We start from the raw sequence: 13142 nt of genomic DNA, 5'->3' as shown, positions 1-13142 counted from the left end.
GATATTTGAAGATTGCATTCCACTGTGCTCTATCTTTGCATCCTTTGAAGCACTGCTGTGCGATTCTTTTCTTTCTGCCACAAAAGCCACTCCTTTCTTATGGCAGCAACTATTTACCAAGTGCTCAGAATAGGCATCACAGCACTGTTGCTCAGATGGACAGGATACTTGATTAGAAGAAAAAACAAGTGATAATCCCAGAAAACAGAAAGAGAAAAAATAATAATGGAAATTTCATGACCTTCTGCTGATGACAACATATTTTATTATATGGGTTGATAGTGATAGGACAAGGGGGAATGGTTTTAAAATAAGACAGGGGAGAGTTAGGTTAGATATTAGGAGGAAGTTTTTTCACTCAGAGGGTGGTGACGCACTGGAACAGGTTGCCCAAGGAGGCTGTGGATGCCCCATCCCTGGAGACATTCAAGGCCGGGCTGGATGTGGCTCTGGGCAGCCTGGTCTGGTGGTTGGTGACACTGCACATAGCAGGGGGGTTGAAACTAGATGATCTTTGAGGTTCTTTTCAACCCAGGCCATTCTATGATCCTATGACATTTGCATTCAATGGAGCCTACCCAGCACCTGAGACTTAAACATGGTTTTGAACGAGTCTACAGAAAAGTAAGGAAAGCAATTATATGGTCAGAAGACTAAAATTTACTCCATAAAGACAAATCCTCCTTGTGAAATTTTCAGGTTCTCAGAAATTATGAGAAAGCATTAAAAAGTATCTACTTAAATAATGCAAAGTTTCAGATACCTTAATGCACAAAGAATATCCTGAGAAAAGTAGTCTCAGGTTATTGCTTCTACATAGTATCTGCTTCTATTGCTGCAATATCCTTTCCAAATAAAGTTCAAGCTGTTCTCTAAAAACCCACGCTTCCCTCTGAAGCGTAGTATGGTTTCATCCTGAATTTTCCAGGTTGAGAGCCCAGGAACTCTACCTGCTAGCTCTTACCTCAACTATTCCTTACAGATCTTGGAAAAGAAACCAGGAATTCTGACTTCTCTACCTCTCTGAGTCTCTAGACCACACAATGGCCTCTATTTCACCGCAGAAGAGAAACAGAGGTGTTCCAGAACCACCTGAAACCCATTCACAAGTCAGTGCATTTCCCAAGATAATCAACTACCTTATTTCTGCCACTGGGAAAACTCCAGGAGGCATGCTGCTGTTACCTTACTGCAGAGCTCAGGTGCTGCTGTGAGATCAGTATTAGGACAGAATTTGTCTGCTTGTTACATTATTTATGCAGAGCAGATTGCTAAGCAATTACATTTAAAGTACAATTACAGCACCATTTGTACTTGTTAAGTAAAGAGGCAAAAGTTTTAAGGCTTAAATATCTTGAAAAGTATGAAGTAAGTGGAAATTACTGTGTTCTCTCTTATTAGCTGCATGGTTATTTATACCTTTGCAGATTACCACAGTGCAGTGCAATTAGGCTTTGGAGTAACTGTGCAAACTGAGAAATTTCAAGAGCTCTACCAAACAATTAACCCTTCAGAGTATTAATGGAGACGACCCCACAACATACTTTCAAAACAGGGGCTTTTAAATTAACTTGGAAGAAACGACAGTAGATCACCTGGCCAGAAGCCGCTTGCTTACACCTGGAACAACAGTTACAACACAGCAACAACTTTCACAAACTACAATTTCTGGAGGTTGAGTAACATCCATGATAGAAAAGGTAAATCTAATACAAAGCACCTGTGGTTCCCCCAATGGCTCTACCACTCCTTCCCCCTCTCCTTTTTTTTTTTTTGGTCCATACAGTAAAAACCACAATAACAATTCTACTAATGTCATACCCTTTCCACACTACAGGTGGGCTATTAGAAGGAAGAGCAGTTCTCAGCAGGTAGAAACTATTGTTGATTTGGAGAGATTAAGAAACTGGGCTGCCTTTATTTATTTATTACAGGGGTGTTCTGCGTGTTTGGGTTTTTTTTGTTTGTTTGTTGTTTTTTTTTTCCTTTCTTTTAACACACATACACTCTATCCAGTGTGCTTTCCCAAGCCAGGACATTCCATCTCCTGCGCACTATCAGAAACATGGCAGATGACAGGCATGTGACATTATCTGAGTTAGCCCATAGTGCAGGAGATGCCAGTACCTCACTGTGATCTCTAGTACTTTCGTGGCTACTGCCCTCAAAGCCTCAAGCATCACCAATTCACTGCTGAGATGACCACTTCAGCTCACAAGGCTGAGGAACATGACTGAGATTAGCTAAACTGAGATTAGCAGAAACTCGGTTGTAAAACATCTTGTACGCTTGCTCCAGCAAGCATGTTTCCATCTACAGAGAATACTCTCATTACCAGCATAGTGGCAGAGGTTCTGAGAAATGAAAAGAGAACTTGAAAGGACTGAATGAAACCAACCTCCTCTGGGCATCAAGGAAATTCCCTACCTAAAGAAAGCCTCACATATGCAGACCTCACCTTGTTAAATCAATGTTTTCTCAATCCTGTGTCCATTTCCAAAAAGCAGCTTCATGTCTACCTCATACTCCCTTCCCTCTCCTCCCCAGATCAGCTCCAATCCCCCTTGCTCACCCTCCAGTTTTACAAGAGGCACAGTGCACACATCCACACCAGTACTGTGTTCTGCATGATCTGCTTACCTCCACAGTGAGCTCTCAGTAACACTTCCCAAGTTGAAGTCATAGAGCTTTGTCAGAATGAGTATCACCTAGAAGGGAAAAGAAAAAAAAAAAAAGTTTCCTTTAGACTGTGTAACAATACATAAGGCATCTGAAATCATCCAAAGGAGAGTTTAGCATTTATTCATTAAGGTTGCAGTATTATGATATCAAGTTTTAAAAAGGAAAAATCATTCCCTTAATGCATCATGTAACCAGTAACATTTATTCTAATCCCAGAGACGTTTTGCATTTGAAATAAAACCTGCCAACAGGAATTAACTGAACATTGTGAGTTGCCCTCTCTACATCTACGTTATTCAAGGTCAGGAATGGAACTGGGTGTACCCTTGTTAATCCAACAGTCCAGTTAGAAATTACATTTGACATTTTCCTTTTTCTCTCAAGATGCTGATGTGAACTACCTCATCACCTCAGATAGTAATGGCAAGTTTGTTTATGAAGATCCCTATCCAGCAAAGCAGTCCATTTTGCCCAAAACTACTCTTGCTGCAACAAGGACCTTTCTACCTCCCTTTTTCCAAAAGACCTGTTCTCTCCTTCCCTTTTCCTCCTCCACAGCAATGGGACTTGCCACTCTTTTGTTTGGGTTTCCCAGCTGCAAGGCTGCTGGGTGAAGATTGGGTGAGGAGTTTTAAAGCTCTGCAGAAAGGAAAAATACGAAAGGATTAATCAATACCACAAAGGCTGCAGCAGTCTGTTACCGTCAGCACAATACCGGGAAGAGACCTGTTCAAATTTTAAGCACCTTGATACGTGACTATGCAGTCAGTGCCCAACTTAATGGCTTTCAAAAAGATGCTCTGAGCATCCATCTCTCTACTGGATTCACAGCTCCCTCCCCGATTGCATTTTTCCCTTTATTTCCCCACGCAGAGACCTTTAGGAGGGAGATAAAAGCCAAGCTGCTTCCAGCAGGGTGTGAAGAGAAACCTGCCAGGCAGATTTGAGTCAGCATATGCAAGTCCATGTCAGCCTAAACTGTTTCTGTGCAGTGAGGAAATAAGGACAATGCCTTTTTTTATTGCAACTTAAACCCTGCACACACCTTCCCATACAAATGGAGAAGAACCAGCTGTCAGTCACAGCCATGAAGGTTCATACACACAGCATCCCTTTATACCAACTAATGGAAGCAGTACAGCCTGCAACTAAAACCTGATGAGTGATGTTTTTAGGATGCACCCTACAAATGCCCAAGATTCTCTCAAGAGGTTCTTGGAAGCCATGCCCACAGCACAACCACTGCCTTGCCAGAAGTGACTCCCTTCTTATTGTTCACGGCTCCAGAGAGGTTTCACAAAGGTAGCTTCCCTCTTTTGACACCTAATCACTATGAAACCAGCAGGACTTCCAGTAAAGCCAGCAGATCTTGAATCCCTAAACTTCTTAAATGAAGCCTTTCTCCCATTCTGCTGAAGTTCGATCAGGATAATTCTTCCTGAAGTTGCAGTTCCAAATGGAGGCAGCAACCATAATCCTCCAGCATCCTGTATGCCTCTCCTCACATCCCCTGTGCTCTGTATTTTTGAAGATGTCAGTGGTCTGCTTTAAACCCTGCAAACAGCAGGATAATGCCAGCTCTGCAGAAGGAGATTGAATCCTACTCAGCTCCTGGGTATTAATCCGAAGTAAAGGCATGTTGTTTAGTAGGACTGGTTGAAATTTCCACCCAGGATGCCTAACAAAAATCCAGCTCTGCCTATTGTCAAGGCGTGGAGAACAAAAGCATAACCATCCCTTTGCACTTCAATCTCACAGAGGGTACCAGGAAGCAGCAGGAGTTTCTTGAGGTCCTAGTACCACAAGGCAGCTGCAGGTAGCACACTGCCCACAGAACCACTCACCTCGTAAGCAGCAATCTTACTATCCCATCCCACTGACTTTTGAGATAATATTGTTGAAATTCAATACAGGTAGTGCTCACAACAGTTCAGAAGCTTGAAGACCAGAGAAGACTGGAGAGGCTTGAAAACAGCCTACCCGACAAACACTTCAAGGGCACATTCCCTGCAGCCTCACAGCAGGAGATTGCAGGTGCAAATGGTGCTACTAGAGAGGCAGCTCATGAGATTAGGGCACAAGTCAGAGGCCAAAGATATGTCTGGTTACTGATCTATTTTCAAAGGGTGCTTTTGACACAGCCTTGCAAAGGAAACCTCAAAGCATTTCAAGAGGCTGTTCTGAGACCTCTATGTCGTGCTGGAGCCAGCCGTGCCACTAAGCAACTACCAGCAAGGTGGGTGCACCATCCCTGGAGACACCTAAGGTCAGGCTGGAGGGGTTCTGAGCACCTGATTGAGCTGCAGGTGTTCTTGTTCTTGCAGGGGAGTTAGACTAGGTGGCCTTTAAAAGCCCTTCCCTCAAACATTCTATGATGGTGTAATTCTAAGGGTGAAGGGGCAGCTCTAAGCAAGTACCCCATTTCCTAGCATGTTTGCGTACATGAATATTTCAGCAGAAACAGAGGAAGTAAAAGAAAATTATAAATTTTTTCTTCAGTACAAAATTGAATTCTGACAGTAGAAAGGAAGAAAGGAAGAAAGGAAGAAAGGAAGAAAGGAAGAAAGGAAGAAAGGAAGCTGATTCAAGTCAAGACATTTGATTCCAATGTTCACTTTGTAAAGAAGCTTGGCTTGTTTTCATCAATGCTAACTAATAACCATGGCTTTTCTGTCATAGTAATTTCATATTCAAATTTTGACAGTTTTCTTTTTAAAAGCTGAATTCAATTGAAAATTGGAGTTTTCACATTTAGCATACTGCTTAAAAAAATACATATACATTTTGTTCTTCACCTGAAGTGTGGGAAATCTAGAATTTCTACCCCACAGCCCAGTCTTCCACTTAAATTAAGATGAAAACATTTTGCTCTGGGGAAAAGAAATAAAAAAGTTTCATGTAGTATTGATTCAGAAAAAACAACTTTCACTTAAGTCTTTTTTTTTTTTTTTTTAAAGAAAACACTCTTATAGTCCCAAATGAAACTGTCTTGTCTCCTCACGAAATCAACACCCCAAAAATTAATTTCAAGTCACCTGAGTGCTGAACTGCATTTTTCTCCAGGCAGCATTGCTCAGATAGGAAGAGTCCCTCCTCCTGCTCCCACAGGGCAGGCTGCAGCACTTCCTTGGACACCCCAGAGGCAGGTAGCCCTGGGGGCACTAAGCAGCTCAGCTGGCAGAAAAGGAAAACAGGAGGACCAGGCTGCAGGACAGAGCTGGGAAATAGGTCAGGCTGAATTACAGCTCCCTCAAGGCAATACAAACCCTCTAGAAAATGCAATTTAAAGCTGAGCTTACACAAAACTAAATGACCTGAAAATTCAATAAACTGTTTCAGTTTTCAAGACAGAAGTGGAGATGGGAGAAAGATAATCAGAAAAATTATTCTTTTTCCTTTGGAAATAAATGACCTCCTAGTCCTGCAATAACTGTCTTGTGCAGTGTGTTTTACATATACACATCTCATATGCTTTTGTTTGTTTACTTATTTCCAGAAACTGCACTGTTGGCCAAATACCCTGCTGTAACGTTTCTGTGTAATCGACAGGAGTTGGTTTTTTTTCTTATCCTCAGTGACTTATTCACTAATACAGTTTAAGATTTTCTGGTATTTTCAAATCCTGACATCCCACTGAAAAAGTGTACTAACCCACCAAATTTAGGTCTGATGTGATGCACCTCTTGTCTATACTACAGCCAGCAGGTCTTCAAGATTGCCCAATCCAACAAACTCAAGTCTTGACACAATTTGACTGATGTGAAAGTAGAGAAAAATGTAAACAGAAAGAGGAAGAGAAGTCTCTTTCCATGTTGAAAAAACGTCCCTGAAGGGGCTCCTATTGTTCAGAAAATTATTAGGAATCTCTGAGCCCATAAATCATAAGAGTGCTCAGCAGCTCTCCATAGTATTTGGTGGTATAGCAATCTTTTGTGCTCATAAAATTTTACTACAAAGGAAATTTACTTTAGTTCATTAAACCCTCCTCCAGATTGTGCCAATTCCAAGGTGGCAAAGTGCTTTGCACATACCCCACAGTAGATACGTTACTCTTATCCACAAATTAAAGTGAAAAGACATTGCAGTTTCCTCAGCAGGTTGACAGTGAACTTAAGAATGAGCAAGAAACACTAAGACAATGGCAGTCATGCTCCCCCATCAGGAGATATCCATATTGGAGAAGAGGAGCAGCAGCCAAAGAGAACAGTGATCATTTCAGATAGATGTCTGAAAGGCTAGCACTGACTGATTTCATGAAATTCATCTCCCCTCTAAGTGATCCTGCTTTATCAGCACAGAGATTTACACAGCTCATCAGCAGCCTTGTCCACATATTTACAGAAAGTAATTAATAACGAGAAAAGGGATGAGCAGCAGCAGCACACAGCAGAACAAAAAAAAAAAAAAAAAAACTGTGGACAGATTTACACGTAGAAAAACGAGAGCTCTCTGCTAGCTTGTGCTGGTATGCTGGGGTCACAGACTCCATTTCCTGCCTATAGACCTACTTCCATGATTTTTTAAACCTTTTCTACCCCAGGCACCAATCACAGGAAGCTTGCCCACAACTTTCAGCCACCTTTCCCCCAAGCCACAGAACCCAATACATAAATTAAAAATGGGAATGAGCATAGCTCCTGGGAACCAGTATCAGGGAACTGCTCACAGATGAAGGGAAATTGGCTTAAAATGCTTGAGGACGTGCACTGTGCTATGGAGGTCCCTAGCTGCTTGTTTCTTTCTTCTCTTTATTAATTTTGACCCTTTAAAAGATGACCTAACCGACAAGCCAATGGAATTACTCAAGGTAAGTAAAATAATCTTTCTTCCATTCTCTGCATTTAAAGCTAACTCAGGCAAAAGCCACCAATATCTGCCTTTCTCTACACAAATGTGGGAACATATCTGTGTTCAATATATTTAGTTAGTGCTGATGTGTGAGGTGGTTTGAATTCAGCCAGCAGCTGAGCACCCACCCAGACTATCACTCACACCCCATTCCAGTGGGATAAGGAAGAGAATCAGAAGAACCAGAAAAGTTTTCATTTGAGAGATAGTTTAATAAATGGGGGAAAGAGGAAAAAAGCCATCACTGACTGCCTCCCATAACCAGACCAATGCCCAGCAAGTCTCTGAAGGAAACAACTCTAGATACTAAAACTTGCAAGCAACAGCATATCCTAAGACACAAGAGAAAAGCAATAAAGGTGCTAACAGCAAATGCAGGCCAAATCGTGCCCACTGGAAATCAGAACATTTCTGCATGAGCAAAGAGATGTCACCTTAAGCAAAGGACCTCTCTAGAGAAGAGATAAATGATCTGTGGGTGGCTTCAGGCAGTGCTGGCAAAAGAGCCCTCTGAAATTGAAAGAGACAAATCCCCAAGATCACACACAAAAGCAAAACATGTTCCAGTGAACCTATGATCTCCAAACGGCTGAGGCTGTCAAATTTGTCCTCAAAACAAGAACTAGTAACTAAAAGAATGATATTTTCCCTTAATCCCTCTCTTGCCTTTGTCGCTTTTCACTTTCCAGTATGAAAGATGCCAGAGTACACTCTTTCTTCCCCTTTTTTTTCCTCCATACAAAGCAGACAGCAGAATAAGCTGGAGCCAGACCACGAGAACTCTTCCCATGGATTCCCCCAGGACACTAGCAACAAATCACATTACCTACACAAAAGCACACTCTGGATGAAAGCAGCAGTCTGAAATTCCCATTTCCAGACCTTGGGGTAAATGAACAGAATCTGCAGAAAAGCAACACTAGAACACTTCATACAAAGAGGCAGTGCTGGAAAACATACCTTCCTCCTCCTGCATGATTCCCAGTGGCAGCAGGACAGGATCCAAGCACACTGAGTCCCCCCACTTTAGCAATTCAGTTGTGAACACAGCCTGTCAAAGAAGAACCTGTTGGCTCCAACAGAGGCAGATGCCTCCCCAGTGCCATGCGTTTCCCTATTGAGAAACGATTCTGAACTGAACCTGGTAGGCTCTCATGCTTTTGGATTTAAGCATCAGGAAAGTATTCAGATTTTCCTCCCGAAGCAGAGATCCAGTGTTTAGTCAAATGAGAGGTATTTGTAGCCACCAGCAGGTCAGCCACATTGCTCTTCCACGTCTCTAGCACACGTTAAAAAGTGCACAATATTCTCTATACAAATATATATAGGGAATATATTACACATCCACCCCCAACGAACATTAAAAACCCACACTGGTAAATCCTAAGTTTCAGCAAATACTTTCTGCCTATTACCTACTTACACTTAGTGTGCACGCACAAAGTATAATCACTTTCTTAACATCTCCTTCCTAAAGAAATAAAAGAAAGGCCTCCAGCATGGTTTATCAGCCCTTAGAGAGAAGCTGGATTCTATCCCAGAGGCTGCAGTGGAGCCCTAAACATAGCTACTGGGTCAGATCGTAAAGCATTTGTCCTCCTTGTAGGGAAAAGTACTCCATAAAAGCTAAGTATTGGTAGATTTATTAGTCCCCAAGGAGAGAGCCTCTGAGAAAGGCATGGTGAATTACCTGCCTTTTTAAGAACAGCAATAAAACACAGGAGACATTTAAGAATTCCAGACTATCATGAACAAACACACCAACACTATTAGCAGCTTACAAGTAGCACCAGTTGTTAAAGGCAGATGGAAAAGCCCCCTCTGAGTTACACAATCCACACCACTGGTGAGACACAGTTGTACACCACGAAATCATTCCCAGCTCCTCTGGATGGCCTTGCTGCACACAAACACACGTTCCCACCAGAAAAGACATCTAGATTGCTTAAAATAACAGAAGACTGAGCTTTATCTCTGTGTAAGTCAGTTAGACATAAATACAATCTCTCCTGGCAGGAGGTGATATGATTTAAGGTCCCCCTATCATACATTATAAGAGCTGATAGCAAAGAACTCATAATTTATTTTTATTGATTCAGCAACCTATGCTGGATCATATCTCCCAATTCTTCCCCTTTGCTAAGAAACTTCCACTGAAGCCTTGGGAAATTTAATTTATCTTTTTTCACTTTCTTCTTCTTCCTTTTAAAGTTGCTGTGTGCACACCTCTACCTAAGTTCAAGAAAAAAATGAAAAAAGGCCCCAGTTACTTTGCCAGCTCCGTTCTCCTTCCAATTATCTTCTGATACCATCTGCGAACCAGCAGATTTTGTGCAGCATTTTAACTTTGTGGAGTCACATACCTACTGAAGGGCAATTTAAAACTTCTGACAGGGGGATCTCAAAAGAAAGAATGACTTGAACTCCAAGTCTGGGCACATTACCTTCTGAGGACAGCTTACAATTAAAGTGGGAAAAAAAATACTAAAAAGTTGACAGAAGTTAAGACAGAGCAGCCCTTTGAGACGTTATAAACTGCCAGGACAGGTGAAGGTTTTTCTTGAGGATTGAAGACTGACTGATTTCATAAAAAAAACTAAACTAGGTGAAGAATTTTGTCTGAGCCATTTCTAAAAGTGAGAGAGAAAAACAGCTCCCATAAAGCTTCCCCTGAAAAAATAAATAAAAATTTCTCTTCGTTCTTCCATTTCAGACCTCATTCTCCATACATACATACATAGATATATATACATATATATACATATATATATATATATACACACACACATATATATATATGAAGATTAGTGATTGTCCTTAGTTAGACTTCAGTGAACCATTCTAACTTGTGCTGAATGGAGCACAGGCAGAACTTTCTCCCTCAGAACAGTGACAGTTTAACCTCTTGAAGCCCTTTCCAGACTATGACCCAAAGATTTACTTGTTTGTGTGGAAATGCTTCACTGCTAGATCAGGAGAATTAGCTACTATACCAAAGAACAGGAAGTTACACCTGTTGTGCTCCCAAAAGGCAGAGCCTTGCCTTTGACAGGACAGCAAGAGATGGACAAGTCACCAGGTCTGCAGTGTGGGCTTGCTCACAGGCCCGGTAGTCAAGAGAGGCAATCGGTGAGCCTCCCCACACTATTTCCAGCTCTGATGCCAGCTGGCTATGCTTGACTTCACCCACCTGCAGGGCGATGGCAATATTATTGTTCAGAATTGAATACTATTGTCTCAGAACATTACTCTGAGAAAACATCCTTCTCTCTAAAGGAGAACCAGTCCAAAAGTTGAAGTGTCACAGATGCTACCACAAAGGGGATGGACATACCTCTTGGAAAAAAAACCTTGTTTCTGCTTTTAATGCCCAGTTAGAAAACCCTCCATGCCTATTGCAGGATCAATCCAAGCACCTTTGACTTTCGTATATTTCCTTGCTTGCAGCAGACCAGGGAAATAAGGATTGCTGTAGTTTTCCAGATAAAAACTATGAGCATTGAGAAAATAATGGCAAAATGCACAGATTGTTCTGTCACAGTAAATTCTGCATTTAGATCTTCCCACATGTTTACCACCTGAACTTGAATGCATGTAACACTGTTAGAATAAAAATGTTAATTGTAATTCTTTAAATAAGTCTAGGTAAAGTATTCACAAATGTAATTAACTAGTAGTGAAAACAAGGTATGAGAATTATCACAGAAAAAAGAAACAAAAATAGAAGTGATAGCTTAGAATACGTGACTCACAGCCGACATGGGTCAGTCAAGACTAACAAGGACATAGGATCAGAAAGCGCTGGAGGTAGAAGAAAAGCACAAATCAGAGCTCTCTATAGACAAAAGGTCAGAAGCAACAGTTTGAGTGCTAACTAGCCAATTAACATATTTTTTACATTATTACAGATTCAACAAAGATGAAACGATCTGATTATCTTATATATTAAGGTAATAAAAAAAGCATTCTGTCAAATTGACAGCACTTTTCTGACCTTGAACCTATGTTTATACTGCAGTTTTTCTCTGCAGATGCCCACAGCTACTTTGAAACTTACCAGCTCAGCTGTGGCAAGGTTAAATTCTGCCTTAGCAACTCCTTTTCCTACTGGTATTTCTTTCAAATCAAGAGTGAATCAAGAGTGAGTTTGATCTCATTGTAATTCTGAACTCAAATATCTGTCACACATATACATTTCACGATCACTACAATATTTAAATCCCTTACACCACCAGCTACATTGTTTGGATTGTGTGTTTTTGTTTGTTTGCTTTTTCTTATTCTTTGTGATGGTAGATAAGCAAAAATATTTTCATCAGTTGCTGTGAAAGCACTCTCCCTGCACAATTTCCTTTCTTTGTTCCTGTGCAAAGAAAGTTCCTGTTCCTATTCCTCACTCAAACCAAACACCCCTGGAGCTCTAGCACCATTTCCTTCAAAGGGCTCAATCAAGTAGACTTTCATGAAATCTACATCATGAGATGTTTCCAGAATCTAGGCTGGGAACGATTTCTCTGTGTACAGCAACCACACTGAGCTAGCTGTTTGCAACATCAGCAGCACAAAGCACCACAGTGCCAAAGCTGTTTGCATTACCCCTTATAAACCAAACAACTGTAGGAGCTGGTTGTTGGACATTCACATGATGGACAGGCACATGCTGTGGAGCTTGGCTCTTGGACATTTCAGTATTTCAGACTACAGCTATACCAGCAAAACAGACTGAAAATGATCCATACCACTACAGCTTGTAAATAGCCTCACCTAGAGATCAAGCAGCCTTCTAAGCAAGTTGAACAGGAAATGTGAGCAAATAATGCACTGCCTGGCTAACACCACGATTGCTACTTCATCATGCTTGGCCATAGGAAGGTTTAAGTGGTGAATTCAAGGGCGTGATAGGTTGCCTCTTTCCCAGCAAACTATAAGAGTGAGTCTCTAAGATGTCCAGCCAGGGGAACCTAATTTAGGACTAAGGATTATGAGGCACCAAGAGGATGGGGTAACCCCACAGCACAGCCCTAGCCCAGGGGATACAGCCCACATCAGAGAGGAAGAGCAATGGCAGTGCAGGTCTGAACCTGCAGTTCTTCCAACTCGTCCTTCACAGCAACTATTCACCAGTTCTCTACCTGCCAAGAAAATAAAAAATTTGGAAGAGAGGTATAGATAATACACCACATTTTTGCCCAGCTGAGTTTTTCCTAAAGAAAGTAAAACATACTGACATAAAACCTGACCCCATAGGAAGGAAAAAAAAAAAAAAAAGAAACAACCTTACCCCCCTAAGAAACCCTACCCCCCCTTACCTTACCCCCCCCTAAAAAAAGTCTGTCATTTGAAGGACTGACAACAGCTTTGCAGTGGGGGAAAGAATGAAGGAGTATGAAGAACCTCAATAAAAATCTTCTGGTGTCAGCCAGTATTAAATTTGGGGGGTTTAAAAAATACATTCATCTGTTTTTGAACTCTGAAAGACAGAAAGAAAAAAAATATTTTTCCCACTTTAGAAATATCTTGTGCTAATGTCTACATGGGGAGACGTGGAACAGCGCAGTTAAAGCTGTCAAGGGCAATTTTTCTTACAGACTTAAGTGTTCCATTACTTAAAA

At 41.3% G+C, this 13142-nt stretch overlaps 1 protein-coding gene across 1 annotated transcript in view; it reads right to left on the bottom strand.

Annotated features, from left to right (window-relative positions):
• The window catches only part of LOC100543937 (VPS10 domain-containing receptor SorCS3), a 272748-nt gene that overhangs the window by 182741 nt on the left and 76865 nt on the right, over positions 1 to 13142 (bottom strand). The window contains exon 3 of the mRNA XM_031554589.1: positions 2641 to 2708. Within this exon, the coding sequence (XP_031410449.1) occupies positions 2641 to 2708 (68 nt within the window). The remainder of the gene's footprint in view (positions 1 to 2640; positions 2709 to 13142) is intronic.

The sequence above is a fragment of the Meleagris gallopavo genome, chromosome 8 (assembly GCF_000146605.3).
Source record: "Meleagris gallopavo isolate NT-WF06-2002-E0010 breed Aviagen turkey brand Nicholas breeding stock chromosome 8, Turkey_5.1, whole genome shotgun sequence".
In the NCBI taxonomy this organism is placed as follows: domain Eukaryota; kingdom Metazoa; phylum Chordata; class Aves; order Galliformes; family Phasianidae; genus Meleagris; species Meleagris gallopavo.
The sequence above is the reverse complement of the archived record's forward strand: the minus strand, read 5'-3'. Positions and strand labels throughout refer to the sequence as shown.